Raw genomic sequence first — 17500 nt, 5'->3', positions numbered from 1 at the left:
AACATGAGTTGAAGTTACTATACACGTTTTGAGATATCTTAGAACATGCAGTTATAATCTGTGTTCTGTCGCCCACAGTACCCTTACAGAGACATGGATGGGAGTAAAGTCGTCCTTCACCTGATCCACATCACCATCAACACACTGAACGCCCAGTATCACAGTTGTCGACCGCACACCACCGCAGGACCCCTGTACAGCGACAACTCCAACATGAGCCGCTACAGTGAGAAGGAAAAAGGTGAGACACAATAATAATTATTATTATTATAATTCATTACATTTATATAGCGCTTTTCTCAGACTCAAAGCGTGTTACAACGTACTGTAGGGTGGAAATTGCCTCCTTCAGGGCGGCTGGGTGGCGCAGCGGACATTGTGCTTGTCACCAACGCAAGAGACACCGGGTTCGAATCCGACTGTCGGCGTTGCCTCCGGCTTGGGCCAGCCGTCATACTAAATCAATTGGCAGAGTTAGCGGGTGGAAGTCGATGGGTGGTAATCTGGACGTTGTGGACAGCGACTCCTACAGGTCGGTTGGGGGACGCCTGCACAGCAGAGACAGGAAATGGCGGGGGTAGTGTGAGCCTCCCACACGTTACACCTCGCCAATGAGAGTCCGCGCTGGCAGGTGAAAAGATGTGACAGGCTGCCTCCTCGTGTATCGAAGGGGACACGTGATGCAAGGCTTCTATCCTCCCTACAACCGGCCAGTGGGGGGCATATGCGAACAACGTTCAAGACAAGGGAGGGAAGAATTGGCACAGCGAAATTGGGATGGGAGAACATTTTAAAAAGAGGAGCTACGCAGGCTCAATGGCTACCATACACTGGCACCCGGCACACATCACACTACACAATGGCTGAACGGCCCTGGAGACAGGGATTGATATCAGCCAATTAAGGGGGGAGGGATGATTGAGTGGCCTTGATGTCAAGGACTTGATTGGGAATTTGGCCAGGAACAGTGAATACCACGATCACAACACCAGAGGGAGCTCCACAAATCATGTTAAACCCAGATTCGGCTCAAACAAGGGACTAAACACGTTTCGCAATTATGCCACATCAATGTGGAACGCCCTACCTAAAGCTGTAAAGGAATGTGAATCACTACCCACTTTCAAAACCACTCTCAAAGAACACCTACGGGAGACTGCAATTCGAAACTGGCCCCTGTAAATGTCCTAACCCAACCCCCTCCAATGTACAGTCATTTACCTAATATGGTTTTGTCAATATTCCAATGTACAGTTTTGCTTGTTTGTACAGTGTTTCCCCCCCCCAACCCCCTCCAATGTACAGTAAATTACCTAGTATGGTTGTCAATATTCCAATGTACAGTCTTGCTTGTACAGTTGTACTGGTAGGAGGGGTTGGGGGGGGAAACACTGTACAAGTTGTACAGTGTTTCCCCCCCCAACCCCTCCTACCCAACCCCACCCAACCTCCTCCAATGTACAGTTTTTACGTCAAATGTATATACTCCCTTTTCTGGATTATTTTTGTATCACAAACAGTACTGTATTTGCAAATCTGGTATGTCATAAATGTATAGATGTAGCAGTACTGTCTATCTGTATGTCATGTATGTCATATATGTCCTGATGAATTGAAAATGGGGGACCCTGATGTAAACAAGACGAAAGTCTTTCTCTGGTCTGCATCCCCTTAACAATTGTGTGTATTGAGCTGTACTGTATTGTACCCATTCTGCAATCTGTTAATAAAGTTTTCAATCAATCAATCAAACATCGGGGGAACCCACTACGCTTTACGATAGGCGTCCTGGGTTCTTTAACTCAATCAGCGCCGGAAGCCTAGAGCATCTTTGTTCCAACTTCCTACCACTCCAACGCTCTAAAAGATAGGAATAAGTGGCGGTGTTTGCAGGGCTATATATATATTCTATATTATAGCTATGGATACAATGCTATGGCCCATTTGACATCACCTATCTATAGTTCAATATGTGAAAAAGAATAAATTTTTTCGTCAATACATTCGCGTGTTATACCGTGGTGAATATGAGTATAGTTTTAGAGTGATCCTGTCTAATCCCAGAAAACGGCGATATGCAGCAAAACGTGAATTTCACTAAAAGCGTTGCCGTTTCTCGCCTGGACACACTACTATTTCCAAATCAAATATATATAATAGGTATTATGTTTCATCATAAATGCATGAAAGGGGGGGGGGGGGGGGGGTCGTTTTTTGATGCTTTGATAGTCACCAACGGCATACGTTGTGGAGTAACGTTACACACACACACGTTGCGATCGAGGTGAAATCATGGTTAGATCAAAGCAGGTTTGATATAATTGAATCCTTACCTTCATTATGAGGTACCCCAAAAAGAATATTCCAATTGTCTGATCGCAAGTCCAAGTACCGGTGTCCATCGTGTCGTCAACATAATCCACCACAACAGATGCATCGGAGGCATTTGACACTTCTCAATGGGATCGGGATACCCGCCCGCCTCGCCCGACAAAGAAAAGTGTGCCCGGCGACATTTGATCAACGCACAGGCCAAGATATAATGTTTCAAAGGGTGCTCGATACTGCCACCTGGGTGGATGCAGCCGACTTTGGCATTCTCAGTATGATTCCCCATGTTAACCCAGAGTCCGTGTGCCTGTAATGAATGGAAATATCGAATAAAAGAAATAACGATGAAAACCAGACTATACTCGGGTTTTCGGCGGTCCTGGCGCTCAACGCATGGCGAGATAACCCGACTATCCTCGGGTCTGGCGTCCAAAGAGTTAACGACCGAATTCAGTCAGGACCTTGGTTTAACGTCTCATCCGAAGGACGGCACTCGCAGCTGTACGGTGTCCCTATCACTATAACAGGGGCATTGTTACTGACAGAGTGCCCCCTGCTGGACAACACCACTTTCCGACCAGCCTTGACCGGGGCTCGAACCGGTGATCTTTCGAGTCCAGAGCTCTACTCATGTAGACACAGTAACTTCTAGGGCAGGACAACCTTGATTGTTTGGAACTGTAGACTCCCTGGGCCCTGTTCCTCGTACCTGGTTCAACTAAGACGATCAAAAGTCCCATTAGCCAGCTTAAATTAACCCGATGATTGAAGTCAGGCTATATCGGTTTCTCAAAGGCTGATTCGGGCTCAAACAATCTTGTTAATTCGAACCAGACTTCAGTAATCACGATAATTGCGCGTGGCCGTCTTAGTTCAAAAGGGGGAGGCGTCGATCGCCGAAACCATGATCTTCTAACGGGAAAATATCGCAGACAAGTTAAATGCATATGTATAGGCTAATTTGAAGTGCCTCATTACCCCAATCAATCAGATTGTATTTCTTTAAATGTGCCTGCTGGCAGTAGGAATGAATCATAGAATGAGATCTTGCTAGTGAAAATGATTATTTCAACTCTTTCAGAATAAGTAGATAAAAACAAGCCCAAAGCGTATCTAATTGATACGAATGAATAGATACTTATGAGGATATTAGGTATCATGTACTATATACAGTAAATACATGTATGTGTAGATCAGGGGTTCCCAAAGTTTTCAGGCCGCGACCCCCGGAATAACGGTGTCAGAGAGCCGCGACCCCCACTATTATAGGAGGTGGTTGAACCATGCAAACGTTTACACGCACTAATAAGCATTGGAGGCTATTAACAGTTTCACTATTAATCAGATTTTTATCTGTTTCGGACATCATCCATAAATGCATTGAATTGATTAACATTTAGTTTATACCAGTCATGTTCATCACCCTCTTTTTCATCATCAGATAACAGAGCTTGAACAGATTGATGCATTTTCTCAAATTCATTCATCAAAACATCAAAGGCTTGCAATTGCTCATTCACTTTTCCCACGTTCACGTCATCAAGTCCGTCAAACAGCGCATCCAACTCATTCTTGTGCCTAGTCAACACACCCAGCTTCGCCCTGCGTGAGCCAATCAATTTAACCAGGCTCTCTCTCAGCCTCTTCTGCCTTTTTCTCCTCAGACATTTTAATCCCAGTTACAATATCACAATAACGTGTGACAGTGATGCAATTCAACAATCCACAGATTCAGATTCCTCGTAATTCACATCCACAATCCATGCGTAAAGCGTATAGCGTAGCTATGACATGCATTATTTAGGACAAAGTAAATCCATAGGCTGAATATGATTTATTATCAGCATTTTAGGTCTATTATTTTACATTTCAAAAGCATTTATTTGACCAATTTAATGTATTTTTATTGTTTTTAATTATAGGCCTATTTCATAGATTCTATGAAATCAATACATTCTGGAAATCATCTTGCGACCCCCCACGGCTGCTCGCGACCCCTCTAGAAAAACGAAGCACAAAAACATTATTCAGAATGGTATAATGGGATCTCTGAGGAAGGGAGCTGGCATTTTTTCCAGAGGGAGTGGCAAGCTTATCCAGCTAACTTAAGTAATCCTGCGCCGGAGCAGGTTCAAATGTATGGATCTGTTGCCATAGTGATTTAGCCAAACTTGCTTTGTGGAACCGAAAAGCCTGACTTATGTCAAGTTATCCTCAAAATCCCTTAACAATTATGGGTATTGAGACATTGTTATGGTTTGTAACCGACCTCAAACGCAACGGCACAGACAGGAAGTTCAGAGTTAGCCAAAAGCTAGGGCGTATTTATTTACAGAGTCACAAGATGGATGAGGTACAGTAATCAAACAAACGGGGATCTGGCATGTGACGATGTAGCGGCTCTGCAGATACTCCCAGTAGATAGTGGTGAGGAATTGGCATGTGACGTTGCAGCGGCTCTGCAGATACTCCCAGCTTTCACTCACGGTGGAAAACGGAGAGAGAGAGAAATCAGAAACAGCCCAACGAACACACAGAGGCAGAGAGGTGACTGAGACCAGTATTAATCCCAAGTGACTTGATCTTCGGTGTACCACACACAAGTTAGCTGAGTCCAGTGAGAAACAACACGGTATTCTTCAGTGTTATACTAACACACAAATTAGCTGAGTCCAGTGCAAAACAAAATGGAATTCTTCAGTGTTATCCTAACACACAAATTAGCTGAGTCCAGTACAAAACAAAAACGGTATTTCTTCAGTGTTCACCAAACACACAAAAAACTGATAATCCAAAAAGACTGTTTCCAAAAACTCACCAGAGCGCAACGCGTAAAGCGGGCAGATAACGAGGCGCAGCTCCAAACGGGGAACCAGGTTCTCCACAGCGGTTCTCCACAAAAAGGTCCTGGAGAGAAAGATGACAGGAACAGCGACGGGGAAAGGCAGGTATATGCAGTTGTATTCCAGAACGACCCAACATCGATAGCAAGGAGGTCTGTGTATATAAAGCCTTCAGGGGCGCTAATTACAAACTGTGACAGCTGCGGGATGAGATTGATACTTGCTCCAAAAGCGTGTGGCGGGGAATGCACCAACCAACACGGCACCTTAAAGGAACGGAGCGTGTGGCGGGGAGCGGACCAAACCTCACAGACATACTGTATTGTACCCATTCTGCAATCTGTTAATAAAATGTTCAATCAATCACCTGCACGGTCTTCCTGGTCTTCCTGGCCCAAGCCAACATTTACTCTGCCCCTTCGCCTCTGGCTGAACAGGCACATGTAGGCGTTGCCATTGAGGTTCTTTGCTCCGTGGAATGGAAATTATTGGAGGATCTCTTGAATATCTCAAAAATGTCAAAAAAAATTATGTCATGATCTTCTGCAACAAAAATAAGTAGGCCTACTACCCTAAAGAAGAATCTAAAATATTAATTAATGGAAATGAAATTCTCCAAGTGCCTTTCACAAAATGTTTAGGAGTTACTGTAGATGAAGGGTTAAATTGGCACAATCACATTGACAATGTATGCAAAAAATCAATGATGATGCTTGGAATTTTGAGAAAGGTCTGCCCCATGATACATCCTTCTGCCCATCTAACCTTGTATTATAGCTTTTTATTTCCTTACCTTAACTACTGTAATATAGTCTGGGCTGCAACATATCCATCATATCTTAACAAATTAGTAATAATCCAGAAGAGGTTCCTCAGGATGATTTCTCACTCTACCAGATATGAACCATCTGCACCTCTGTTCCGCAAATATTCTCTATTATCAATTGACAAAGTTTAATACCTTTCAAACATGCTCATTCATATTCAAGTTCATTAACAATAGGCAAGATCTTCCTTCCATATATTGTATTGTATTGATTTGTGTGGACCCCAGTAATAGTAGCCTATGCCTGTGTCAATGGCTAATGGGGATCAGAATAAACTAAACTAAACCATAGTTTCTTCATCTTTTCATCAGAATTTCACTCATATCCAACAAACCATAGTAATAAACTCCACTTACCTTTCTGTCAGACATCTAGCCATCAACCCACCGCTCCACATTGCTTTCAGTTTAGCTGGTCGTCCGCACTAATACACATTGGCCGTATTAGGGGGAGGGAAACTGATGGGTGGGGATCAGGCATTGTGGATAGCGACTCCTACAGGTCGGTTGGTGCGCCTGCGCAGTAGAATCAGGACGCGACGAGGGCGGGGCCCCTCCAAAGCCCAGACCCCTGACGCTGAAAGATCGAGCCGCGCAGGTGGAAAGATGCGACTGCTGTTACCTCGAGTATCGGAGGGGACTCGTGCTATGTATGACTTAGTCCACATTGCAGCCGGCTTGTGGGAGGCATGAAACAGCGTTCAAAGACAGGGGAGGGTTGAATTGGTCTATACGAAAATTGGGATGGGAGAACAATAGAAAATGGGAGAAAAAGTGGATCAAAAAAAATATATCTAATTTAATTTCAACATAAATCACCATCACATTAAGTTACTCCTGTGCATCCTGTGCAGATGCACTCCAGTGTTACATCTACTGTATGGCTGCTTGTTTTTCCTCATGATATACTGCTAGTATGTTATTCTCCTCTCCTTTGCCCTCTTGTACAAAAAAATTTAAATAAATAAATAAAAAGATTGTTCTTGTTATTGACTCGTGTCAATCTTCCATGTTTTCGCTATAGTGTCTGCCTTATGTCTCTGATCCTGTTTTGTAGTTTATTTTCTAGACCATGTTTACATGTATTTTGTTCATATTGTTTATGGACAATGAGATGGGAGTGGAACTTTGTACAAGCCCTTCGGGCTTCGTTCCCTCCTAGCACTGTTTTTTCTAAATAATGTGCTAAATAAATAAACTAAACTAAACTAATAATGTGCAACATATATGTTTCAAAATGCTAATTTGAAAGCTGAAATTTCAATACATTTGTGCTGACACAACATGTTAACTTTTTGCACATTTTAATTTTGTATTTTGAATTTATTTATTTAAATTTTTTCAGAGGAGGACAGTGTATTTGATGAGTCAGACATCCATGACACTCCTACTGGTGCTGGCAACAAGGAGTCCCAGACCTTCTTCGCCCGTCTCAAGAGGATCGGAGGCAGCAAGTCAGTAAAGTACCAGCCGGTGGAGCTCAATGCCCAGAAAAGTAAGCAAAACAGCCTCATCATTTTGTAATGTTGTTAAAATGCTAATAAAACTATATTGTAGTGTGCTTGTTTTTATGATTACTTATTCCATGTTAACTTATCCTTCTGTGTGTGTGTGTGTGTGTGTGTGTGTGTGTGTGTGTGTGTGTGTGCGTGCGTGCGTGCATGCGTGTGTGTGTGTGTGTGTGTGTGGTTTGTGTGTGTGCATGTCAGGTGAGATAGAGCTGTCAGAATACCGTGAGGCCAGTGCTCTCCAGGACAGCATCCTGCACTGTGTGAGGGAGGAGGGCACCAGGAGGAAGCGTCTCCAGGCCATGCACAAGCAGAAGTCTCTGGACATCTCCAACACAGACTCCATCCTCTTCAACCTGGATGAACACCGCCGCAAGTCCTGCATTGACCGCTGTGACCTGCAGGGGCCGCCTCACTCCTCCTCTGCCGCGGCCCATGTCAGGCGCCGCGGAAAGGGGTCATCCGACGGGTCCTCGGGCCGGGCCGACGGCGGCGATCCCCTGGACCATCGCGGCTCCAAGCCCGTCATCCCGGAGGTGCGTCTCAGCTGCATGGAGACCTTTGAGGACAAGGGGGATCAGAGCTCCACGGGGGGGTCGGCTCAGGGAAAGGACGACCAGGACCTCATTGACCTGTCCTCCGACTGCACTTCCATCCCAGAGAAGCACTCCATCCTTTCCATGTCGGACAGCGACTCCCTGGTGTTTGAGCCGCTGCCTCCTCTGAGGATCGTGGAGAGCGACGAGGAGTTTGACCTCAACAACCTCATGTGTCCGAGGCTCAATGGGGGCACCAGGGCTCCTGCCTCTCCCGCTGGCAGCAGCACCCTGCGACTGTCCCCCTTGGTGCAGGTGAGTGTGGAGGATTGCTCCAAGGACTGCGTGACCCCGGTCCACTCAGCCGGAGAGGGGAGCCCCCAGCAGCCGCTTGTGGCAAGGAGGCCACACCTTATTACTCCCAGTTCCTCTCTGGAGCTTCCTGACTGGTCAGAGTATGTCTGCCACGAAAGCCCCATGACCCTGCAACAGAAGAGAGACCTGTTGAGGAAGACTTCCCACGTTCCTGACACATCATTGGACGACATGTCTGCAACCCTCGAGGCAGGGACGGCGCCAGGGAGGACAAGTCCCACTGTGAGAACTATCTTCCTGGACATCCCTGAGGATGCGTCAGAACCTCAGTCCTCCCCAGATAAATACCGTAGTAATGTCAACGAGGACGAAGAGTACGGTGACGACGAAGATGACGATGACAACGGCGACGAGGGAGACAGTGACCCCAAGCCTGGTGATGAGGAAGACAACAATGAGGCAGAGTTTAAGATCCAGATAGTTCCCCGACAACGTAAGCAGAGGAAGATAGCCGTGAGCGCCATCCAGAGGGAGTACCTGGACATCTCTTTCAACACCCTAGACAAGCTGAGAGAGCATCCCACAGAGGCTGGTAAGAATGGTTCAGAGAACAGGGAGAGAGGGACCAGGCCTCCAGAGGTTTAGATAAGCCTGTTTTGATTATGTCTTTCTACTGTACCACTGTTATAGCCACACTCTGTGTCCTGAATAGAGTTTAAATTCAAAGGGACCTGTAAGATTTTAGGAGGCTAAAGCAACATTGTTTTCAGGAATTTTAGGACCAGTTTCAGGACAATCACCTGTGTTATATAACACCTGTGTAAAGAAACCATACAAACAAGAGATTAACACCCTTCTGCTGTTCTCATAACACTCATTACAAAAGTGCACAAACATGTATCTAAAGTAACCCCTTAAATCTTTACCTAATTCACCACCACTGCTGTGTTCAGCGCCCAATTTTCAAACTTCTTCAATCAATATCTGAAATGAGAAATAAAAAGAAATTAAATAAGAAATACTAACCTTGTACTGTCTAACTAACAGTATGTAATCTGCTACTAAGGAATCTACCTTGCCTATATTATTACCTACTATGCTAATACGCACTCAAGTCTGTAGCACTCAAGTTTGACACAGTTTGACGAACAATTCCTGCTGACTTGTTGTACAGAACTTGTAAGTCACTTTGGATAAAAGCATCAGCTAAATGACTAAATGTAAATGTAAAAATGTGTGCTTTTGATGTTTTAACGTCTCCAAATCTCAACCCACAACACAAACACTCAAAACAGGAAGTGACAATAAAGGAGATCATTAAAATCAGTAGATCTTTAAAACACACATTAATAACTGTGAAGTTTAACTACGTACATAATACATTTAACACTAAACCCTCGATATTCCAAATGTTTTCCCGTCACTACACCCCAGTGTTTGTGCCGGTGCTGCTGGGTGTCTGTACCCTGTGCGATTCTTCATGGCCATAAGATGGCACTGTTGATGCCAACGCTGTCCAATCATCATCCATACAGATCACACTGTTCTGTCTGCCCTGGAAAAGCCTCGAGAATCTGCCTCTGCCCCGACCCTCGAAGCTGCTATGCCAGAAACAAGCCACCGTTCTTCTGTATCAAGTAGGAGCTGAATGACGTTTTCTCTTTCTGGATGTCAATAGAAGAGTAGGGCATATATGTATTTTCATATCATGGGAAAAAAACATAAACTTACCAATGCAGTCTTCAGAGAATCCATATTTTATATTTCATATTTGACCTATTATTCTTAATCAGGAGATCAGTCATTTCTTTAAACATAAATCAATGATAAAAAGCCATGATAAAACTTTGATAAAAGTATTGAGCCAAATACTCAAGATTTAGTAGAATTTATCTAAATTTCTCTGTAATATTCTAGACCTTGACCATTTCATTTCATTTTTGTTGTGTAACTTTTAATGTACGTGTCTTCCCCATCTCCATTACTCAAAAAGTAATGTACAGAAAATGTCTTACCAGACAGCTCAATCCGGGTGGTTTTCTCTCTCTGTGTGTGTGTGTGTGTGTGTGTGTGTGTGTGTGTGTGTGTGTGTGTGTGTGTGTGTGTGTGTGTGTGTGTGTGTGTGTGTGTGTGTGTGTGTGTGTGTGTGTGTGTGTGTGTGTGTGTGTGTGTGTGTGTGTGTGTGTGTGTGTGTGTGTGTGTGTGTGTGTGTGTGTGTGCGTGCGTGCGTGTGTGCGTGTGTGTGTTTGCGTGTGTGTGTTTCTGACCTGTAGCTCAGTACCGCCAGGTGAAGCGAGGCTCACTGGGAGCTCTGACCATGAGCCAGCTAATGAAGAGACAACTAGAACACCAGTCCAGCGCTCCACACAACATCAGCACCTGGGATACAGGTCAGGCACCACAGTAGCACCAAACCACTGTCACCGACAAAACTGTATCTATTTTATAATAAAAATACAAGATACTAATGATGAGGATAAACACTGAATGAAGACACTCCCATTGCCAAAAGAAAGTCTAACATGCCTATAAATACTATGAAACTACATACTAGTTTAACATGGCCCATAATGGTCCCCAAACAGCATTGCCACAACCTCCATTGGCTCCATTTTGATCGAATTCATTCAAGACTTTATAGTTAATTCATCGAAATTAATCACATTTTAATCGCATATCAATATTTGATGCGAAAAGCAAAATTTTTCAATTCAAATGAATTTTGGTATACGAGTGAATCAATGAATATACATTATACATACGTTTAAGCAGCAAAATCCTGTATTAGCTACTACACAGACCAACAGATCAATGCAATTTTTAACACATTTTTATTTATTTTTTATGAACAAACCAGACTAAGAAAAAAAGTGTATACTTTATACTTATAGCACATGCAGGGAGTCTGGTCTCCTTTGAAAGGTAACATTCTTACTTACACAATAAAGAAAAATCATCATGCGATTAAATGCATAATTTATTTTTACGTTTAATTCTTTCTGTAGTTAATTAATCTAAATTAATGCGATAAAGTCCCAGCCCTAAAACAAATGGATTTGTGATGGAAGTTGGATGAGAAACACAATTTTGAATAAACTAGCACCATGACAATTGTATTACAAAGATAAGATAAGATAAGATATTCCTTTATTGATCCCCTTGGGGAAATTCAGGATAGAGATGGAAAAACCTATAATATCATTGTAATTTGTATGGAAAATTAAATACTAAGTCGAATACTGTAATACTGTCAAAAGTAAGAAACATTTTATGATATGATATTTGATCATATATCGCCCAGCCAGGGGGTTGAGGGTTGAGGGGGTTGAGGACCTCATAGTCTCAACCGATTATGGGATTATTCCACTTAATAGTATGCGGTTGAGTCTACATCGCCCTCATTTCGAATGATCGAAAAACCTTACTTAGTGCCTCTTTTAAGACGTCTTTAACTTAGACTTAAACCGTAGCCATATTTTCAGAAAATTCACCTAAAAGTACATACTCAAGTAAATGGAAGATTGCTCCACTTCTTGGTATCTAGGGGACATCTATGGACCGCATGGAATGTATTCCCAGTGTCAGAAATATTGTTACTATGCTTGAGTAGATTGTAATGAACCAAAGGAGAATATAATAATTATTATTATTATTATAATAATTTGTTTTTCACCTTTGATGGTGAATAACACATTGACCAAAAGTGAAATTCAGCACCTATTGAGACCAAGTATACAAAACATCTGAACAAAGGGCAGATGATTTACATGTTTTTTTGTAGACACATACTGAATTTTGCCATCCGGACACATATATATGAAATATAAATATAGAATATAGAATATCAGGCCTATAAATTAACTTATTATGGCCAAGTCATACATCTATGGATCGGACCAAATATCCTCTTTCCAATGGTAGAGTTAGTACCACCAGGCGCCCGTTACAGGGCAGAAAATACCATGAATGAAATCTACTGTAAGTACTGTTACTTTTGTATAATGTCCATAGCTCCACCATTTTTTACCAGATTGCGATGCAGTTTTTTCCTAGATGTTCACAGAAAGGTAAAGAAATAATATATGTTGTATTTTATGGCAATAACATTGAGGTTTGTTCAACCCGTGAGATATAATCACGATTTTCACTGTGTCTGTGGCTGGTGTGGGCTGGGTAGTGTAGTCTTATGAAATTTCGACGTCCATCGAAAGCCCTGGGTCTCCTCTTTCTTAGGACTACAATGATTTCATGACCTCGATTTAATTTCCTCGTATCTAAATCATCCTGATTTCTGATGCAATGCGTGGAGATATAAGCTCATATTTCGCTAATAACACTTCATTGCTAAACATTGCTGAAAATATACACTTTGACTGCTGTTTTGATAGGGTTATGGTCTTTACTCTTGGCTACATTTGAAAAAGAAACACAACCTAACTTAATACGGACTGTATTGATCTGTGTGAAATAAATTTCGTCCCGGTACTGGGCCGATCAGGCTTAAGAGGTTAATGAATGATGTCATTGTCGCTCTACTCAGGTCCCACCAAGACCAGTCTCCTGTCCGCCCCGAGCACAGTCAGCATGTTCGTGCCCGCCCCCGAGGAGTTCATCGACGAGCAGCCCACCACTATGGCCGACAGGTAAAACGAGTTGACCGTTCAGCTGTAGCTGTCTCGCTACACAACATTTAAAGGAACAGGCCAACGTTATGGGAAATACGATTACCGCCTTTTCCGGAGTCAGTCAAGAAGATAGATACCAATTTCCTCTCTGTGCATTCAGTCGAAAGCTATCTGGCTGCAGGCATTAAATTAATGGAAGCGGATACGGACCACTAGCTTAGCTGTTGACCCAAAACACCTCTCCTGGAGTTTTGAGCTCGACTAGTGGTCTGTATCTTCCATTCATTTGTGCTAGGCTAGCTTGTAGCTGGATAGCTTTCTACTGAACGCACAGAGAAGAAATTGGTAGCCTATCTACCTTATTGTCTGACTCTGGAGAAGACGGTAGGCGCATTTCTCATAATGTTGACGTGTCCTTTAAATCAGCTTAATATTGATGGACGGTGCTTAAATGATGTATTATGTACCCAAACCCACAGGTGTCGTGACTGCGGGGCCGTGTTGGAGGAGTACGACGAGGAGACTCTGGGCCTGGCGGTGGTGGTTCTCTCCATGTTCATCCACCTCAGCCCCGACCTGGCGGCTCCACTCCTGCTGGACATCATGCAGTCTGTGGGAAGGTAGATGCTACGGTTACAGTGACCGGATCAATCTGCACTCCCACGACGTTTACAGTAGCCCAGCGTTAGATGCGGTTTCATAACTCGCCGCTCGTGAATAATTCAACGGCGACACACACCACTAATCCTGCGCTTTAATACTTTCAGGTTGGCGTCGAGTACCAATTTCTCTGGCCAAGCTGAGAGGTATGAGACATCAAAGTTATTACGCCCGGCGGTGTATACTTACCACGCACACTGTATTATAGATGAGCTGAATGTTTAATGTAAAAGTGTGACTGCTAATGTAACTTTAAGCCCACTCCCACTGTCTCTCGTCTCTCTCAGCGTGTTGATCCCAGGGAATGCAGCGGGCGTTGCCAAACAGTTCCTCCGCTGCATGTTCCACCAGCTGGCTCCAAATGGCATCCTGCCCCAGCTCTTCCAGAGCAACATCAAAGGTCTCCTAATATACCACCCACAATGACTATTAATTACACACGATTCCCTTTGGACACACTGTGACCTTTCACTCTCTCTCTCTCTCTCTCTCTCTCTCTCTCTCTCTCTCTCTCTCTCTCTCTCTCTCTCTCTCTCTCTCTCTCTCTCTCTCTCTCTCCTCCAGATGGGAGCTTCCTCAGAACACTGGCGTCTTCCCTAATCGACTTTAATGAACTGAGTTCTGTTGCTGCCCTCAACATGCTGCTCGAGGTGGGATCTTATTTAGTGTCTTTTAATTGAGCCGCGCATGGCAGGCTTTAGCCAGCAGGAGGAGCTCTTGTCCAAGTGAGAGGCCTCCACAGTTGATCTACATGGACACGGTGTGATAAGGAGACGACAAAGGCAGCAGAGCCTTTATGGAAATCCTGCCTCACTCTGAGCCACAGTCTTGGATTGTTCAGTTTCATAAGCTGACCTGATAGTGTGGAGAACAATAAACACTGGTGACAAATGGGTCAATCAGATCACTCACCACTGCCCTTCAGTGCTCTAAACCACGGCCATGTCATCCATTATCCAAATGAGCCATTTGATTTGATTGATCAGTTGCGAATGATGATCAGTAACGTGGAAACGTCTCTGGACACGGTTGTTCATTATGTAACTCTGTTATCGTTTATCCCCCTGTGTCCACCAGGGAATGAACAACAAGAAGAGTCTGCCAACAGGGGGCACTATGCTGCACTGCCTGGACAACATAGCCACCTTCATGGAGGCCCTCCCCATGGATTCCCCTAGCAACCTGTGGACCACCATCTGTAACCAGTTTCAGACCTTCCTCACCAAACTGCCTTCTGTGCTGCCTCTAAAGGTAGATATATACGCTGTATTATGTGGTTAGTCACGGATTAAGAGCATTAAGACAGCTCACACACAGCCCCCATACCAGTGCCCATTCTAGAGAGGCGGAGAATCCTTCGCTGGTCATTGATTTGACTTGACTGTTTTTGACCCTGGAGGTCAGAGGAGGGGACTCTAATCAATGACCTAGTGCCTGTTATCCACAGGCAGCGAAAACACAAGAGCACCCAGTCAGTGAACTGCTACAGTTATACACCATGTCCGAATGTTGTGTCACATGAACTTTTGCACTTAAATTACTTTTGCAAAGTAGAGGTGGAGATATTGTCAACCAGTACTGTGTCATCTGTGTGTCTCAATAGTGTCCCCTGGATTCAAGCTTGAGAATAATCATTTGTCTGCTGAAGATTCCCACCACAAATGCAACTCGGGTAAGCCTGTAGCAAACGATGAATGATATTATTATAATAATACATGTACAGGTTTACCACTCCTGGTCCAAAATCCTAACATTGCATTACCCCAACCCCCCACTGTTCTTCAGAGCCTGTTGGAGCCCTTCTCCAAGTTGCTGAGCTTTATCATCCAGTATGGTGTGTTCAGCTTGTCCTACTTGGTAGAGCTGTGTGGCCTGTGCTATAAAACCTTCAACAAGGTAATGTTGACAGCACATATTACACTTTATTTTGTATTTTTAAATAAATATATTCGTTGTGTGAATTTCTTTTTCTTAAAACGCATGTTTGTAAATGCTATGTTGTAGGTTGCCATACAGTTGCAATGCTAAGATAACAGGGCCTCAAGAGTTACTGTACTACAGGGAAAATATAGTTTTCAAGTTCACTTTAGTTGTTTTGCATACTTGGCTTGTTGGGAATCTAAATCAAAACAAAACATTAAATATCTAACATGCTATTACAAACTAATATGTAATGGATTTAAGACTGTAGCAGAAAGTCACGGAGAAGCAATTTCACCAAAGGCTGGTACATAATCAAATATCATAATAAAAAAAGTGTATCTTGGGTGAAATGCCCCTTTAAAAGGATATTGCGGTCCCTTCCACAGTCAATCTTGTGGCAATGCTGCGACTTCCCTGGCTCTCCCCAGCCAGACAGAAATGTGGCTGTGTGTCACAGGTGATTAAGTAGGCAATCAGCCAGTATTGATTAACATGATTAGTTGTGGTGCCAGGGGCTGAGGATGTATGGTGCGTTTCTGAGAGGCTGTCTCGAGGGCAGAGATGGAGCCAGAGCCTGTCTGCTCCATCAGGCCGGGATGGATCCTCTGTGCTCCACCACTGTCAACGCTGCATGCTTTATGTCTCCTGCAATATTGATTTCCCTACACCCTGTTTAATCCCTCACCGTATAATATCTGCTTTTCAAAACCTGGAGTCGGTGTGAGAAATTGCTTTTGGAATGTATCCTGTGCAGTTGTTTTCTGGGGGAGGTGAGGTATTAGAGGCCAAAACGCAGGCTTCTTAGCCCTGTGCCAGTTGTCTTTTACCCCAGGCTCTGGGAGGGAAAGTAAAGCTTTTAGATCCAGCGAAGTTTGTCAAGTCATGCTCTGTTTGTCACGACTGCATTGCACTAAAGAGAGTGTATTTCCTCCCCTGGCTAAAGAACAGCCTATGATTTGCTATTTACCACGGACATGCTCCATTACCTTTTAATTATGAAAGTGCTGTGTACAGGTATGGGCGTTAACGAGCAACACAATGAGAAATGTCAGCGTTCTCTGCATTTTGTTGGAACCTTACATGAGTATACATGATTGCAGAGAGAGAACGAGAGAGAGAGAGGCAGAGAGGAAGCCAGAGGATGACAGTGTGGTTTGTAAACAGGCAGCTGGGCTTTGTGTGCAGGGGATGAAGAGAGAGAGCAGTCTGTCCTCAGGGAGGGAGTGGGCAGCCTGACAGCCTCATCTGAGCTGCCTGCCTGCCAGGGACTCTGGGAGGAGAGATCTGGACTGGCCTAAATCAACTCCTCTGCCTCGCCACTCTCCCTCTATTTTCTCTCTCTCTGCCTGTCCCCCTCTATTCTCTCTCTCTATCCATCCACCTCTATTCTCTCTCTCTGTCCATCCACCTCTATTCTCTCTCTATCTATTCAGGTTACAGTTTATGCTCTGCTCACAGCACAGAGTAAGGCAGAGTGATAATAGAAAAAGGGGATCTTGCTGCATCAGTGCAATTACTCCTCTCTCTCTCTCTCTCTCTCTAGGAGAGAGATAAGTTCTACATGTCCCGCATTGTGGTGCTCGAACTTCTGCAGGCTCTCAAGTTCAAGTCTCCTATCCCTGACACAAACCTACTACTGCTGGTCCAGGTAACAACAACAACAACAACAACAATAATAAAGCAGTCACTTACATCAATCTACAGTACCTATTATCATGATCACAAACGGAATTTGTTATGTCTTGAATTCAATGGAAATCATGGTTTTTGTCTTAAATTTAGACGGTAAAGTCACTACTCAACGTTGTGCATATTTGTCAGTTTGTTTGTGCAGACATCGGTACACGACTAGCCGAATCCACCATCATCCAAAAGCACATGATCGCAACACTGCCGGGGGTAAGTCTTAAGTGGTGCTGTAATGGGATCTTAT

The 17500-nt window shown here is 43.8% G+C and overlaps 1 protein-coding gene across 5 annotated transcripts in view; it reads left to right on the top strand.

Moving 5' to 3' along the window:
• Nucleotides 1–17500, top strand: part of unc79 (unc-79 homolog, NALCN channel complex subunit) — a gene marked incomplete at its 5' end in the record, with an annotated part of 113538 nt that overhangs the window by 70190 nt on the left and 25848 nt on the right. For all 5 annotated transcript variants that reach the window (XM_084310124.1, XM_084310122.1, XM_084310123.1 and 2 more), the window contains 15 exons: nt 79–241; nt 7346–7495; nt 7710–8951; nt 9895–9996; nt 10633–10749; nt 12900–13002; nt 13464–13604; nt 13752–13790; nt 13932–14044; nt 14209–14294; nt 14722–14895; nt 15248–15316; nt 15430–15540; nt 17111–17215; nt 17389–17466. In XM_084310124.1, the coding sequence (XP_084166250.1) occupies nt 79–241; nt 7346–7495; nt 7710–8951; nt 9895–9996; nt 10633–10749; nt 12900–13002; nt 13464–13604; nt 13752–13790; nt 13932–14044; nt 14209–14294; nt 14722–14895; nt 15248–15316; nt 15430–15540; nt 17111–17215; nt 17389–17466 (2793 nt within the window). The remainder of the gene's footprint in view (nt 1–78; nt 242–7345; nt 7496–7709; nt 8952–9894; nt 9997–10632; nt 10750–12899; nt 13003–13463; nt 13605–13751; nt 13791–13931; nt 14045–14208; nt 14295–14721; nt 14896–15247; nt 15317–15429; nt 15541–17110; nt 17216–17388; nt 17467–17500) is intronic.

Source organism: Notolepis coatsorum (assembly GCF_963971535.1).
Source record: "Notolepis coatsorum genome assembly, chromosome: 3".
NCBI lineage: Eukaryota > Metazoa > Chordata > Actinopteri > Aulopiformes > Paralepididae > Notolepis > Notolepis coatsorum.
The sequence above is the reverse complement of the archived record's forward strand: the minus strand, read 5'-3'. Positions and strand labels throughout refer to the sequence as shown.